Here is a 13,365-nt window from a genome sequence, read left to right as displayed (position 1 = left end):
TTTAGGTTCTTTATTTAGGTTCTTTATTTAGGTTCTTTATTTAGGTTCTTTATTTAGGTTCTTTATTTAGGTTCTTTATTTAGGTTCTTTATTTAGGTTCTTTATTTAGGTTCTTTATTTAGGTTCTTTATTTAGGTTCTTTATTTAGGTTCTTTATTTAGGTTCTTTATTTAGGTTCTTTATTTAGGTTCTTTATTTAGGTTCTTTATTTAGGTTCTTTATTTAGGTTCTTTATTTAGGTTCTTTATTTAGGTTCTTTATTTAGGTTCTTTATTTAGGTTCTTTATTTAGGTTCTTTATTTAGGTTCTTTATTTAGGTTCTTTATTTAGGTTCTTTATTTAGGTTCTTTATTTAGGTTCTTTATTTAGGTTCTTTATTTAGGTTCTTTATTTAGGTTCTTTATTTAGGTTCTTTATTTAGGTTCTTTATTTAGGTTCTTTATTTAGGTTCTTTATTTAGGTTCTTTATTTAGGTTCTTTATTTAGGTTCTTTATTTAGGTTCTTTATTTAGGTTCTTTATTTAGGTTCTTTATTTAGGTTCTTTATTTAGGTTCTTTATTTAGGTTCTTTATTTAGGTTCTTTATTTAGGTTCTTTATTTAGGTTCTTTATTTAGGTTCTTTATTTAGGTTCTTTATTTAGGTTCTTTATTTAGGTTCTTTATTTAGGTTCTTTATTTAGGTTCTTTATTTAGGTTCTTTATTTAGGTTCTTTATTTAGGTTCTTTATTTAGGTTCTTTATTTAGGTTCTTTATTTAGGTTCTTTATTTAGGTTCTTTATTTAGGTTCTTTATTTAGGTTCTTTATTTAGGTTCTTTATTTAGGTTCTTTATTTAGGTTCTTTATTTAGGTTCTTTATTTAGGTTCTTTATTTAGGTTCTTTATTTAGGTTCTTTATTTAGGTTCTTTATTTAGGTTCTTTATTTAGGTTCTTTATTTAGGTTCTTTATTTAGGTTCTTTATTTAGGTTCTTTATTTAGGTTCTTTATTTAGGTTCTTTATTTAGGTTCTTTATTTAGGTTCTTTATTTAGGTTCTTTATTTAGGTTCTTTATTTAGGTTCTTTATTTAGGTTCTTTATTTAGGTTCTTTATTTAGGTTCTTTATTTAGGTTCTTTTAGGTGGTGAATGTACATGTTCAGTAAGACATTGAATAGCTTCCCCACAGCAGGCTGTGACAGATGCAGGTCTCTCTCCCAGGTAGGCCACTGTCAGCCCTCGAACTTACATACGGAAAGTTATCCTAAAACGTTTGCTCGGAACAACTTGAGATGCTACACACAGATCTGGAAATCTCTGCTAGAGCTTCAGATTAGTCCAGACCTCTGTTGGTGCTACCACCATGGTGTCTTAAGGCTGTTAGTTTATGGTTGTGGGCTATTTTACAATACCATAATACATTATCTTCTTTGCTGCAAGTCACATGTGAAAATTGCAGTCACAGCTGAGTCTTTTACTCCAGCATTAGAATGTCCTGGGGCCTAGCAGGGTCAGTTGGTACTAAATGTACACAATGGGCCTTTGTTGTACTAAAGATACTAATGATATCTACAAACTACAACTCATTTTATTAGATATCCAGTTCTCAGATAAGTTTCTCACCTGAATTTCACCATCTTGTTTTCAATCTGAATAGTGTCTCGTAACTTATTTACCCAATAATCATGTGTTAAGAGATTGAAATGATCATTTTGTGCTTGTTAAATCAGTCTCTGAATCTAATTTGATTGAGCCATGTAGTTCCTTTAAGGACAACACATCCACATTTTACTATTGGCCCATGTGGAATGTTTCCTTCTAATTATATTCAATAATTGTAAATGTTGGTATATAATGGTAGGTACCAGGAGACCCTGTGTCTGAACAAATTTGCAATAAAATGAGTTCATACTGTGGCAAGACTTAAAATTTTTTTGAGACGGGTAGAAGTTCTTAACAAAGCTGTAGCTTGTCCCAACAACGAAAATGCCTATGCAAATTCACAAACATCTTCAATAATGTATTTTTGACAGACAGTTACTGTGTCCTCATTAAACACAAACTATCTAAAGATTTGGACTTTCCCCAATACTCCTTGACCCAATTTTTCATCCATTTTCTTCTGCAATGAAGTAGAAAAATCATCACAACAGCAGCAGTGTCTGTCAGTATTCCAACCACACTATTACACAAAGTTACTGGCAATGTTAGTCCAGGGAGAAAATCAGTGATATTCCACAGTATTATTGCACAATATTGAGTCTAGGGGCCATGTCCACCTGACACAAATAAAATACTAGCCTGAAGTAGGCTACTTACAAAACACTTCCACAACCTGTCAGCATATTTCTAAAATGTGTGTATATACACCATACAAAATTGAGGATATTGAAAAAGTAAATACTATGACTGGTAGTACTGTTCTTTATATCCTGAGACCTCATAACAAAGGTGCTGAGAAACATTACCAGGCAGTCTTTTAAGCAGACTTACTGCCCCACAAGCTGATTTCTGTAGTTAGAAAATAATGTATTGAGTGAAAAATGTGGGAATTTCAATTTCCCTTGACATAGCAGTGTGTGAGGTCATTGAAGTCATGAGAAATTATGCACAGAATGATTTGTGCAGTCTTCACCCACATTTGTCCTACGGAAAGAATGTAGGCAGTGGAAAGTACCCTCTGCAAAACACTGTTTTGTTTAAGGTATAAATATCAAAGTTGTCCATTGAGTCCCTGATTCTAAAATTGTCTCCACTTATATGGATATACTGTAACAAAAGGTATGTTTATTGCAAAATCATTAAGAATTTTATAAAAAGTTTGAAAATAGTTTCAAAACTAACACATGGTGTTCTAAACTTTGCAGCTTGCAGTTCTGGCATGCATAATTATTTACAAGCAATCTTTGACCAATTTAATTTCACTGTAATTAAACAGCAGTGTCAAAATGGAAAGGAATTCAGATACTACAGATTCCTGATTTGAGCTCATCCAGTTTGGTGGGAAAGTTCCAGTACACATTAACATGTGCCCCACAGTTGTCAGCTGGAGTGGGCAAATATTGAGGCTAGTCACATTGCTGGTATATTTGTAATAATCCAGTGAAGTTACTCTTCATGAACTGTTTCTCAAAGTGAAAGAGCTGTTCAATACAATGTGGTCTGACCTCCATCTTGCACAAACAAATTGGTGCCTGGTTGATCCTCCAACTTTAGCTGTGTGATGAAAATTTATTCCAAAATTGCAGTATGTTACAGATTGTTTCTCACATCAAACAAACGGGCAATAATGGTAGATACAACAGCACTGACAGTAATGCTGAGGGAATACAATGGTTAGACTTCAAATGTCGTGATCTTGGCATCCCAAAATGGGCAGTTTGATTTAATCAAGACTCCATTTAGGTGGAAGTGTGCTTAATCTATGAAATGGATACAGGAAACGTCAAATTCTTACCATCATTGTGAAACATAGCTCATACAAATATGTATGGCCTGTTCGTTTGGATTTTGAATGGAAACATGTATAGGCTCTCGGTATATTCTGCATGCTGGAACCCTTCGGAGAAGTTTCTGCTGAAATTATTAGGACAGATTTTGTCACCGACACTGTAAAGAGTAGACAATTTTCTTGTGGCCAACAAAAATAGTCTGTATGTTGGAATTTGGCAAAGAGCTTGAGGTTTCCACATCAGGTTCCTTTTGAAACATAAAGTTGTTTGAAAATGGTGCCTTGTTGCTGTAAGACACATCCTGTGTCCCAGTACCTGAAAAAAATATTTAGACCTCATGTTGTGGTGCACTAACCTTAACACGTTTTAGTTGTAGAAATGGTTGCTATGAGATAAAGTACACTATTTATACGTGCTATATATTTAGATTACCATGGTGTCTATTAGCATTTTGAACAGTCACAGGACTTCAGTATAACATTTTTACACCTTTAACAACATAGGGTTTGTTGGATTTGTCAAATCTACTACATATTAAATTTGGAGATCAGGGTCTCCATGGCTAGACACCCTTTGAAGATACACTATGTAGCCTTCATCTTTAAAGTGATGTTCTCCCCACTCACATTCTAGGATGTATACAGTTCTAAAAATTTGGACAAAGTAATTACTTACTTTACATTCTGTTAAGTTTCTATCAATGCATGAATTCAGTGACAATCTAGAACTGTTAAATGTCTGATTAGGGAAGCAGTGACAACAGGGGAGACGTGGCCACAGGTTTCTCGAGGCTCTGCCAATCCAACCTTTGCACCTTAACATAACACAAAAACAAAATTTTATTTCTACTATTGAACATAAAACACTTACGTTGGGGTATTGTTTTTTCTCATTTGATAGTTCAGTTTTGGATGCTAGTTATTCATATACTTTGTACAAATTAAAATAATCATCTCTTATTGCAGGAAGAACAGAGAAAATTAGGTGTGAAGTGTTTGGCTGAACCGCATTAAAATGATGTAGAAATGTTAATTTCAGTACAGAGGTCTCTGGACTGGAAATTGTCAACATTGTGCATGCCTGTGTGAAATAGATCAGTGGCAACACTACTCCAGCAGTTTGGTTTGCTGTTCATAAGTAACAAGAGCATTTTGTGCAGTTTGATTTTCTGTGCAACAGATGCAATGGTGTAAATGACTGCCCAAGTGGAGAGGACGAGAAAAACTGTGTGGTGTGCCGGGAGCACGAGTTTGCCTGCAGCAATGGGCAGTGTGTTTCCCTGGAAGGGAAGTGTGATGGCATCGTGCAGTGCTCGGATGGGTCAGACGAGCGGGACTGCGCAGTTGGGATGTGTGACACAGGTCAGTAACTGAGTGTCGGATCACCCTGATGCAGGAATAGTTGAGCTTGTGTGGGTGCTTGGGTTATTCAAGCCCTTGTTGGCTGAAGGCCCACTTTGTCAGTTTTTCATTATTTTTATATCTGCAATATGGTGAGTAGCAACTGTCCTTTTTGTAACATTAATTCAACAAAAATTCATTGCAGAGACAGACTTTGAGTGTCGAAATGGAAGGTGTGTCGCGCAGAGCTTACGGTGTGACCTAACAGATGACTGTCATGATGGCTCTGATGAGGAAAACTGTGACATAGGTAAGGGTATAGAAGTCACATTAGTCTTAAATGTCCCTCATTTACACATTTATGAAACTGATACAATGTAACATTTTGTATGTATTTTTCTATTTTTTTTACATACCTATCTGAATAAATGTACTTCCAGTGTTTGGGATTTCATGGAGTTACTATCTTCCAATATTTGCAGACTTTATTAGTTTGCTGTGATTGTCCTTCCTAATTGTTTAATATTGTGTTCTCTGTATGTGTCAAAGGAACTTCAGATCTACATTAACCTCGATAAGATCACCGTTCCACATTCTGGTTGACTTTGATGGAAAATGAAGCCATCTTAAGCCCAAACTGTGACTTTGATTTTTGTTAGATATCTCCTTTCCAACATGTCTAGCTTTGCCAGCTCCACTTTACAAAGAATTCACTGGTGTACATTGTTTTGATGCTTATTACTACTACTAGAGATGTTGTCAATTGGAATGTATATTGAACGCCTTTATATCAGCTGCATCGAAATACTTACACTGAGACAGTGATTAAGATGAATATAATTTAATAACTTACAAATTTGTCATTAATACTTTGCAGATTGGCCAGATAGAAGAATGAAACTGGCCAGTTATGTTGTTAGTGTTACTGGCTTGTATGTAACTGATGTCTTTAAGACTAAGCTGAACGTTTAGTGTGTATTAAAGACTTGGCATGTATACTTTAGTTATTTGACATATTACAAATTATAAAATGACAAGTGTAATTTTCATCCCAAGAAAAGTTGGAGATGAGTCACTGAAATTTTTCTCTTGCATTACCAAAATTTCTTTACCAATAAACATGTGATGTAGTTGTGGTGGAATTACAGTAAACTGTGAAACCTAAAAACACACACACACACACACACACACACACACACACACACACACACACATATATATATATATATATATATATATATATATATATATATATATATATATATATAAAAAGAAAGATGAGACTTACCAAACAAAAGCGCTGGCAGGTCGATAGACAAACACAAATATACACACAAAATTCAAGCTTTCGCAACAAACTGTTGCCTCATCAGGAAAGAGGGAAGGAGAGGGAAAGACGAAAGGATGTGGGTTTTAAGGGAGAGGGTAAGGAGTCATTCCAATCCCGGGAGCGGAAAGACTTACCTTAGGGGGAAAAAAAGGACAGGTATACACACACACACACACACACACACACACACACACACACACACACACACACACACACACACACACACACACACATATATCCATCCACACATACAGACACAACAAATATGTCTGCTTGTGTCTGTATGTGTGGATGGATATGTGTGTGTGTGCGAGTGTATACCTGTCCTTTTTTCCCCCTAAGGTAAGTCTTTCCGCTCCCGGGATTGGAATGACTCCTTACCCTCTCCCTTAAAACCCACATCCTTTCATCTTTCCCTCTCCTTCCCTCTTTCCTGATGAGGCAACAGTTTGTTGCGAAAGCTTGAATTTTGTGTGTATATTTGTGTTTGTGTGTCTATCGACCTGCCAGCGCTTTTGTTTGGTAAGTCCATCTTTCTTTTTAGATATATTTTTTCCACGTGGAATGTTTCCCTCTGTTATATATATATATGCGCTGGCAGGTCGATACACACAAAATTCTGCTTTCGCAACAAACGGTTGACATCAGATTGATCCATAGACATTATAGAACAATTTATGGCTTTTTTGAGGGGGGGGCAGCAGCAAAACAAATTTTCCCATAAAAGCTGTTCATGCATTGCATAGGCATCAAATATTTCCACCTGCATTCATCCGGCATTTGTGTACTAGAAGCTTAAATTGTAATCTGCAACTTTGCAGTTAAATGTGGAGAATCGGAGTTCAGGTGCCGTTCCGGAGCCTGCATACCGGGCACGTGGGAATGTGACGGGGAAGTGAATTGCCCAGACTCGACAGATGAACACGACAATTGCAGTAAGTAGAAACAGTATATTATGTTAAAGCTTTATTCGTGCTGTGAGAGGAGGCTCTCAAAGATTCCACAAAAACTTAAAAAATTACCAAAAATGTCCCACGGTGCCTGCTTAGATTACTAAGCATATGTTAAGACTAATCACTAACTTAGTAAAGCTGCAATTATGTTACTTGTTATGCTTTTCAAATAGCATGTAAGTTACCTGTCCTGCAGCCATTGTAATCACTTAGAGGATGAAAGGGAGTGTTTATCTTCCTTTTCTCAAGTGATCTGTTACTGTGGGGCAAGTGCAAAGTCTGATTCTGAAATAAAAAATCAGAATATCTTTTCCTGATAAGATGACTACATTGCTCTAGTGACTTCATACTATTTACTTGTGAAAACTGCTAGACGTCTTCAGGTGGTTGCTGTGAGTGAAAGGCATCTGTCACTATACACACTGCAGCCATCTCCTTATGGATGTACTATCCAGAAGTAAAGGGTGTGAAAGGGAGTTGATTCCAGATGAGATTTTGGTTTCTTGCATGGAGCCACCAACTAGGTAAAAGCACATATGTAGTGGCACCAGTGTTGCTACTGGGATCTGTCTGGGAGTGGAACCAAAATGTAGCATTTTGTGTCCTTTACTTCACTGCTGTGGAGCTGTATTCAGAAATTCCTATGCTTGCTTTCGGATTTAGTAGCGGGCTGTATTTTGAATGCCCAAATCTCTAGATATTTGCTGTAAGTCCCAGAAAACTGAAATTGTGTATCTCTTGTACAGCTCCAGACAATGAGGTAATTGAACCTCTTTCCCCATGTTAACAGAACCTGTCAATTTCCTCAGGTTTGCACGTTGCTGAAAACATTTAATGTTAACCGAGGATTGTGGAGATTTTGATAGTTGTCACTTTATGGGTTTTTTCCTCACTTGGTCGGGGTCTCCGTAAGAAGGTGGGTGTGACCTGGCAGCAACCACCTTAAAATGGTGTGTGGTTTTCTTGGGGAAATATTAGGATTTATACAACAGGATGTGGCAGGGGTGTGGGACCCCCAAAATAATGGAGTGATTGATTTTTGTTGTAGAGACCTCAGATCATCTGAGGCATTACAAAAGTCAAGATTACATAGTATAAATGTTACACAAATAATTACAAATAACAAGAAAAATATTAAAATATAAATACTACACAAATAATTACGGTACCTTCACACAAAAACAAAACACTTCTGGTACAAATTGATATTGCATAGTAAATTTAGCCAATCACTTTTTCATACATAGAAGCATATAAAAACTGATCACAAAGTGTAGTCGTACCATATTCTTTGCCTCCCTTAAAAATTCATCAGTTTCATAAATGCTTAACTCAAAGAAATTCTTTTAATTTTTTGTGCCACAAAAGCTCAAGTCAGTCTCTCAGTATAATTCACACATTCCAAGCTATCCACAGATACTATTTAAACCCGATATGACGGTGACTAAATTATTTGCATTTGCAGCGACGGCTACATGTGGTCCCGAAGAGTTCTCCTGCAGTAATGGACACTGCTTGGACAAGCAGCTGGTGTGTAACCTGGTAGATGACTGTGGCGACGACTCTGACGAGAGTGATTGTCAGCAGTCGGGTGCGAGAAACGGAAGTGTGACCTGCAGTGAGGCAGAGTTCAGTTGCTGGTCTCGGCATGGGCTGTGTGTTCCTCTGGGGCAGAGGTGAGTGAGGGATGTCACCATTAACTTAACTAAGTTGGCATAAGTTGATCCCGGACAGTCGCAGGCATTAGCTTCACGGTCCTACCTCGACCAATAATGTAACACAATTTCGCAAATCTCTACAGAATGCCGCAATGTTGTCACACCTGTAGACAGCTACCGTTTGTGCCTGCTGCCATCAGCACTTACCAATTAAGAGCCGGTAACACTAAGAGCTGCTGGGAATTGTCTTATGCTGTCTGGACTCAACATTGTGTGGCAATTAACGTCTAGTGCATGCCGATGTACTGTGAATATCCTCGTACTAATGAGAGCACAGAAAATGGAAAAACTGAATAACAATGGTTTCATAATTTTTCAAGGTCTACCACCCATCACACTTATCTGTACAGCTGTACAGAAATGTATGTGTACATAGGTATGTGAACACAAGATGTGAGCCAACTTTAAATATTCCAAAAATGTACCTTGAATAATAAAGCTGAAAGTAAGCACATGATCACTTCATTTGTATTCAGAAAGTAGTTAAGTGTATATTCCGATGTTTTCACATCACACGTAATGGCAAAATTTGTTGAAAGGTGATTGTGTGCACAGTGATAAATTACAGAAATTAGGTGGCCAGATGCTCTACCTGTCACAATCCCCTTTACTCCATGTGACAAATAGATTGTACCATAGTTTACCTGTGCCTAGCATTTCCTGTGTGAAATTGCAAGAACATTTTCAAAGTGTTCGCAAATTGTGTAACTGAGGGGCATGTGGGTACTAGCCTGGTATTCACCTAATTGGACACGAGAAACCACTTAAAAACCACATCCAGGCTGACAAACACACTGGTCCTTGCATTTAATCTTCCTGGTAGATTCTATCTGGGGTCAGTGTGAATTTCTGGGTCCTAGAAATGGTGTGCTAATAATTGGCTACCTGGGCAGACTAAAATTTGAATAATTATTACAGATAATTGTAAATGTGTCACTAGTTCACAGGAGCAATGGCTGTAGTGTCAACTCCATGCTTGACTGCTCCTAACAAGCAAGAAATCAGTTTGTCCACCTTAAGTTTTCTATTGTCAAGAGGTTCAGCACTGCAGGCAAACCTGTAGAGATATTTCATGTTGTCACACATTCATTGGTTCAGTGCATTTAAATTAATTTCTCACAATGTTTCCTTCTGCTGTAGGTGTGATGGCAAGGCGGACTGTCCAAAGGCAGAAGACGAGCGGGACTGTGCGTGTGCTGCAGACGAGTTTGAATGTAAGAATGGAAAGTGCATCTCGACCAGTTGGCTGTGTGACCAGAGGGACGACTGTGGGGATGCTTCAGATGAGGATCCCAGTAGGTGCATCAGTCTGCATACAGGTGAGTCTCTACAGGATAGCTTCTGTCTGCCTCGACTAATGGCTTACATATTGACTGGTGCTAGGAAATCTAAATGGTCGTGACACTAAAAACTTGTAATGTACTTAAATCGGGAGTTTTAGTAAAACCACTTACATGTTTGATAAGCTCATGTTCAAACAGTTCAATGAATTTTTTTTTTTTTTTTTTTTTTTTTTTTTTTTTGGGGGGGGGGGATGGAGGAAGGGACAGAGGGAGGGAGAGATAAGACTTAAAATTAGACAATTTATGTGTTATGAATGGTGGTTAGCTGTAAATGTGGAAAAATGTAAGCTGATGATCGGTAGAAAAACAAATCTGTAATGATCAGATAGAGCATTAGTGTCCTGCTTGGCATGGTCACATTGTTTAAATATCTGGGTGTAATGTTGGAAAAAAAGATAAATGGGACAACCATGAGGACTGTGGTAGGAAAGTGAATGGTTCCCCTTAGTTGCTTCGAAGAATTTGAGTGTGGCTCATCTGCAAAAGAAATCATATAAGGCACCGGTGTGACTTATTCTCGTGTACTAATAGTGTTTGAGATCTGTACCAGATTGTATTAAAGGAAGACAGTGAAGCAATTCAGTGGTGGGCTGCTACATTTCAAACTGTTAGGTTGCAACATGTGACAGGCACTTCAGGAACTCGGACTATCTGGATGGAAGGCAACATGCTTTACCGTGAACACTACTCAGAAAATTTAGAGACCCAGCATTTGAAGCTGACTGATGAATAACCCTAATGCTGCCAACATACATTGCATGCAAGGACCACTAGGGTAAAAGAAATTAAGGCTCGTATGGAGGCATAAATTTTTCCCTTGCTCTGTTCGTGAGTGGAACAGCAAAAGAAACCACTAGTAGTGGTACAGGGTATGCTCCGCCATGCACTGTACGCTGGCTTGTGGAGTATGTGTGTAGGTGCAGCTGAAGGCCAGTATTTGTATTGGGCCTCTTAAGTTCGTGGACTTAGATGTAATGTTAACTTGGTTACAAGTGTGAACACAAATTTTCTGTCTTCATATTGTAAAACAGTGTTTTGTCCACATCACAGTAAACATCCAGAAAATGAGCCAAAAATTATGATTATTCATCAAATAGATGACGAAAATTGGATTTCCTGAAGCACAAACATAAACTGTCGTACATTGGGTTTTGTTTTTTGGAAGACTTTATTACTAATAAGTATAATTAAGTTCCTGAGTATTGGTCTTAGATGAATTCCTCTGAGAACAAATTGGGGAATGGCTTCAAAACTGAATTTGAAACTTTATCCGATCAGGAAGCTGGGAATAATTACTGCTTCTTAATTGATGACACTGTGAATTACATTAAATCACCAATGACGAATGTGGTAGATAACATCTGAAATTAAGCATCTTAGAAAATAAGTTGTGCTCTCTTCCTTCACCAAGTGTACTTAAATTTGTATTTTTTCATCAGGGGAAGAAGAAAAAGCTGCGTGCAAAGGATTTGAATGTGATGCTGGTAAATGTCTAGAGTTAGAACAGCTTTGTGATGGCAACAGAGACTGTGAAGACGGCAGTGATGAAGGTGGCAAATGTGGTGCGTAGTATTTGTAACTGACATAAAAAAATGTAGTCTTGTTTTCAGAGTTGATAGCAAATCTGAAAACTTTTAGAAATGGTGCAATATCTAACTTCAGTGTTGGATATATTTCATTCACATTGAAAAAACTGAATTTAATACAGTTAACTGCAGGAGAGGCAGTAAAAGTATTTGCCTAAATACTTTCTCATTTTGTTAGTTTGAAAGGGTTAATTGTAGTCTATAGTTTGTATTTTTGTCATAAACATTCAATTGAAAGTAAACAAGGTTAGAAAGTGTCTCAGTGAACTTAGGCCTTCAGATAGTCTGAGAGGTAATGATGAACTTGGGGTTACCAGCCACCACTGACGTGATTGTTATCCCAGTTGGGAAAAGTTAATGATGCTGTACAACGTTGTTATTCTGGTACAAATGCAGGTATTCTGAAAGAACATAAGTTCTGTGACTGTACCGATAGTTAGATGGTGTCCAAAGTGTCATGTTTGTGCAGAGCTGTGGGGCTGTACCAGTCAGGGTTTTCGATCCTTTAAAACGTCCTGGAGAATTTTAAATTCTTGACAGTGAGAAGTGTGCCTAAATTCAGCTGTGTTAACTGGAATGGTGTACACTACCTTTCAGATCTGGTGATTTTGGAGGCCCCACTAGGTCCTCCTTATCCATTGTCTCAAACGTCTCACCATAGCAACAAATTTTGCTTGTACTCAATGCATGTACCAGATTTTCTGTCATTGCTGTAAGGAAACAAAAAAACTTCAACAATCCTGAAAGATGCCACAGAAACTGAAGGTAATTATAAACAGTTTATTTGGTAACATGTACAGCCCGATAAATCGCCTAGTACCTCACCCATTCAGTGAGAAATACCGTATTTACTCGAATCTAAGCCGCACCTGAAAAATGAGACTCGAAATAAAGGAAAAAAAAATTCCCGAATGTAAGCCGCACCTGAAATTTGAGACTCGAAATTCAAGGGGAGAGAGAAGTTTTAGGCCACACCTCCAAATCGAAACAAAGTTGGTCCATTGTAATATGATACACAATTTAAGTCGAATGAATGACGATACAGCTAAAGTAGTTTGGTTGGAGTCGTAAGCTTAGCAGTTAAGCTTTACCAGGTAGTGCTATGCATCAGGCGCTGCGTCCATATTGATACGGGTACCCTTCCTTTTTCACGTGCTTCGTCTGGTTTGAATCGATTGTTTATTTTGTTTTGATCTGATAAGTGCTGTTTTCTTTGTTATAGGTGTTTACGTCACTGTAAGCTGAAAATGCATTAATGTACTGTCATGCATTGTTTGTCGCATTCTGATAGTGCGTGTTTACGACCTGTGCCGCTCGTGGCATGGCTTGCTTTTGTGCACGCTACTGCCGCTTAGGAATCGTCTCATTAGTGAAACAATGGCAAGAGACTGCTATTTGTTACTTACACCGCTGCTTTCTTTGATAATGATCAAGAAGAACCAAATAATAGACTGCATATGATAGAACATGTTCTGAACAAGAGTTGGGCGAAAATGTTTCTCCGTTTGAAAATCTTTGCGTCCGCTTCTTTAGTACATCAAATTCTGCACAGAAATTAGTCATCTTAGATTTAAAAATCTAGTCAGTTGCCTTGCTTCATTTCTGACTGTATTACTATTAGGCACAAGAATAATACGAATATAAATATGACACAATACATATATT

General features: G+C 37.4%; 1 protein-coding gene across 1 annotated transcript in view; it reads left to right on the top strand.

Moving 5' to 3' along the window:
• The window catches only part of LOC126212751 (vitellogenin receptor-like), a 175,219-nt gene that overhangs the window by 109,978 nt on the left and 51,876 nt on the right, over positions 1–13,365 (top strand). The window contains exons 21-26 of the mRNA XM_049940159.1: positions 4,610–4,791; positions 4,976–5,080; positions 6,922–7,035; positions 8,519–8,729; positions 9,912–10,090; positions 11,554–11,676. Of these exons, the coding sequence (XP_049796116.1) occupies positions 4,610–4,791; positions 4,976–5,080; positions 6,922–7,035; positions 8,519–8,729; positions 9,912–10,090; positions 11,554–11,676 (914 nt within the window). The remainder of the gene's footprint in view (positions 1–4,609; positions 4,792–4,975; positions 5,081–6,921; positions 7,036–8,518; positions 8,730–9,911; positions 10,091–11,553; positions 11,677–13,365) is intronic.

The sequence above is a fragment of the Schistocerca nitens genome, chromosome 11 (assembly GCF_023898315.1).
Source record: "Schistocerca nitens isolate TAMUIC-IGC-003100 chromosome 11, iqSchNite1.1, whole genome shotgun sequence".
In the NCBI taxonomy this organism is placed as follows: domain Eukaryota; kingdom Metazoa; phylum Arthropoda; class Insecta; order Orthoptera; family Acrididae; genus Schistocerca; species Schistocerca nitens.
This window is presented reverse-complemented; position numbering and strand designations above follow the sequence as displayed.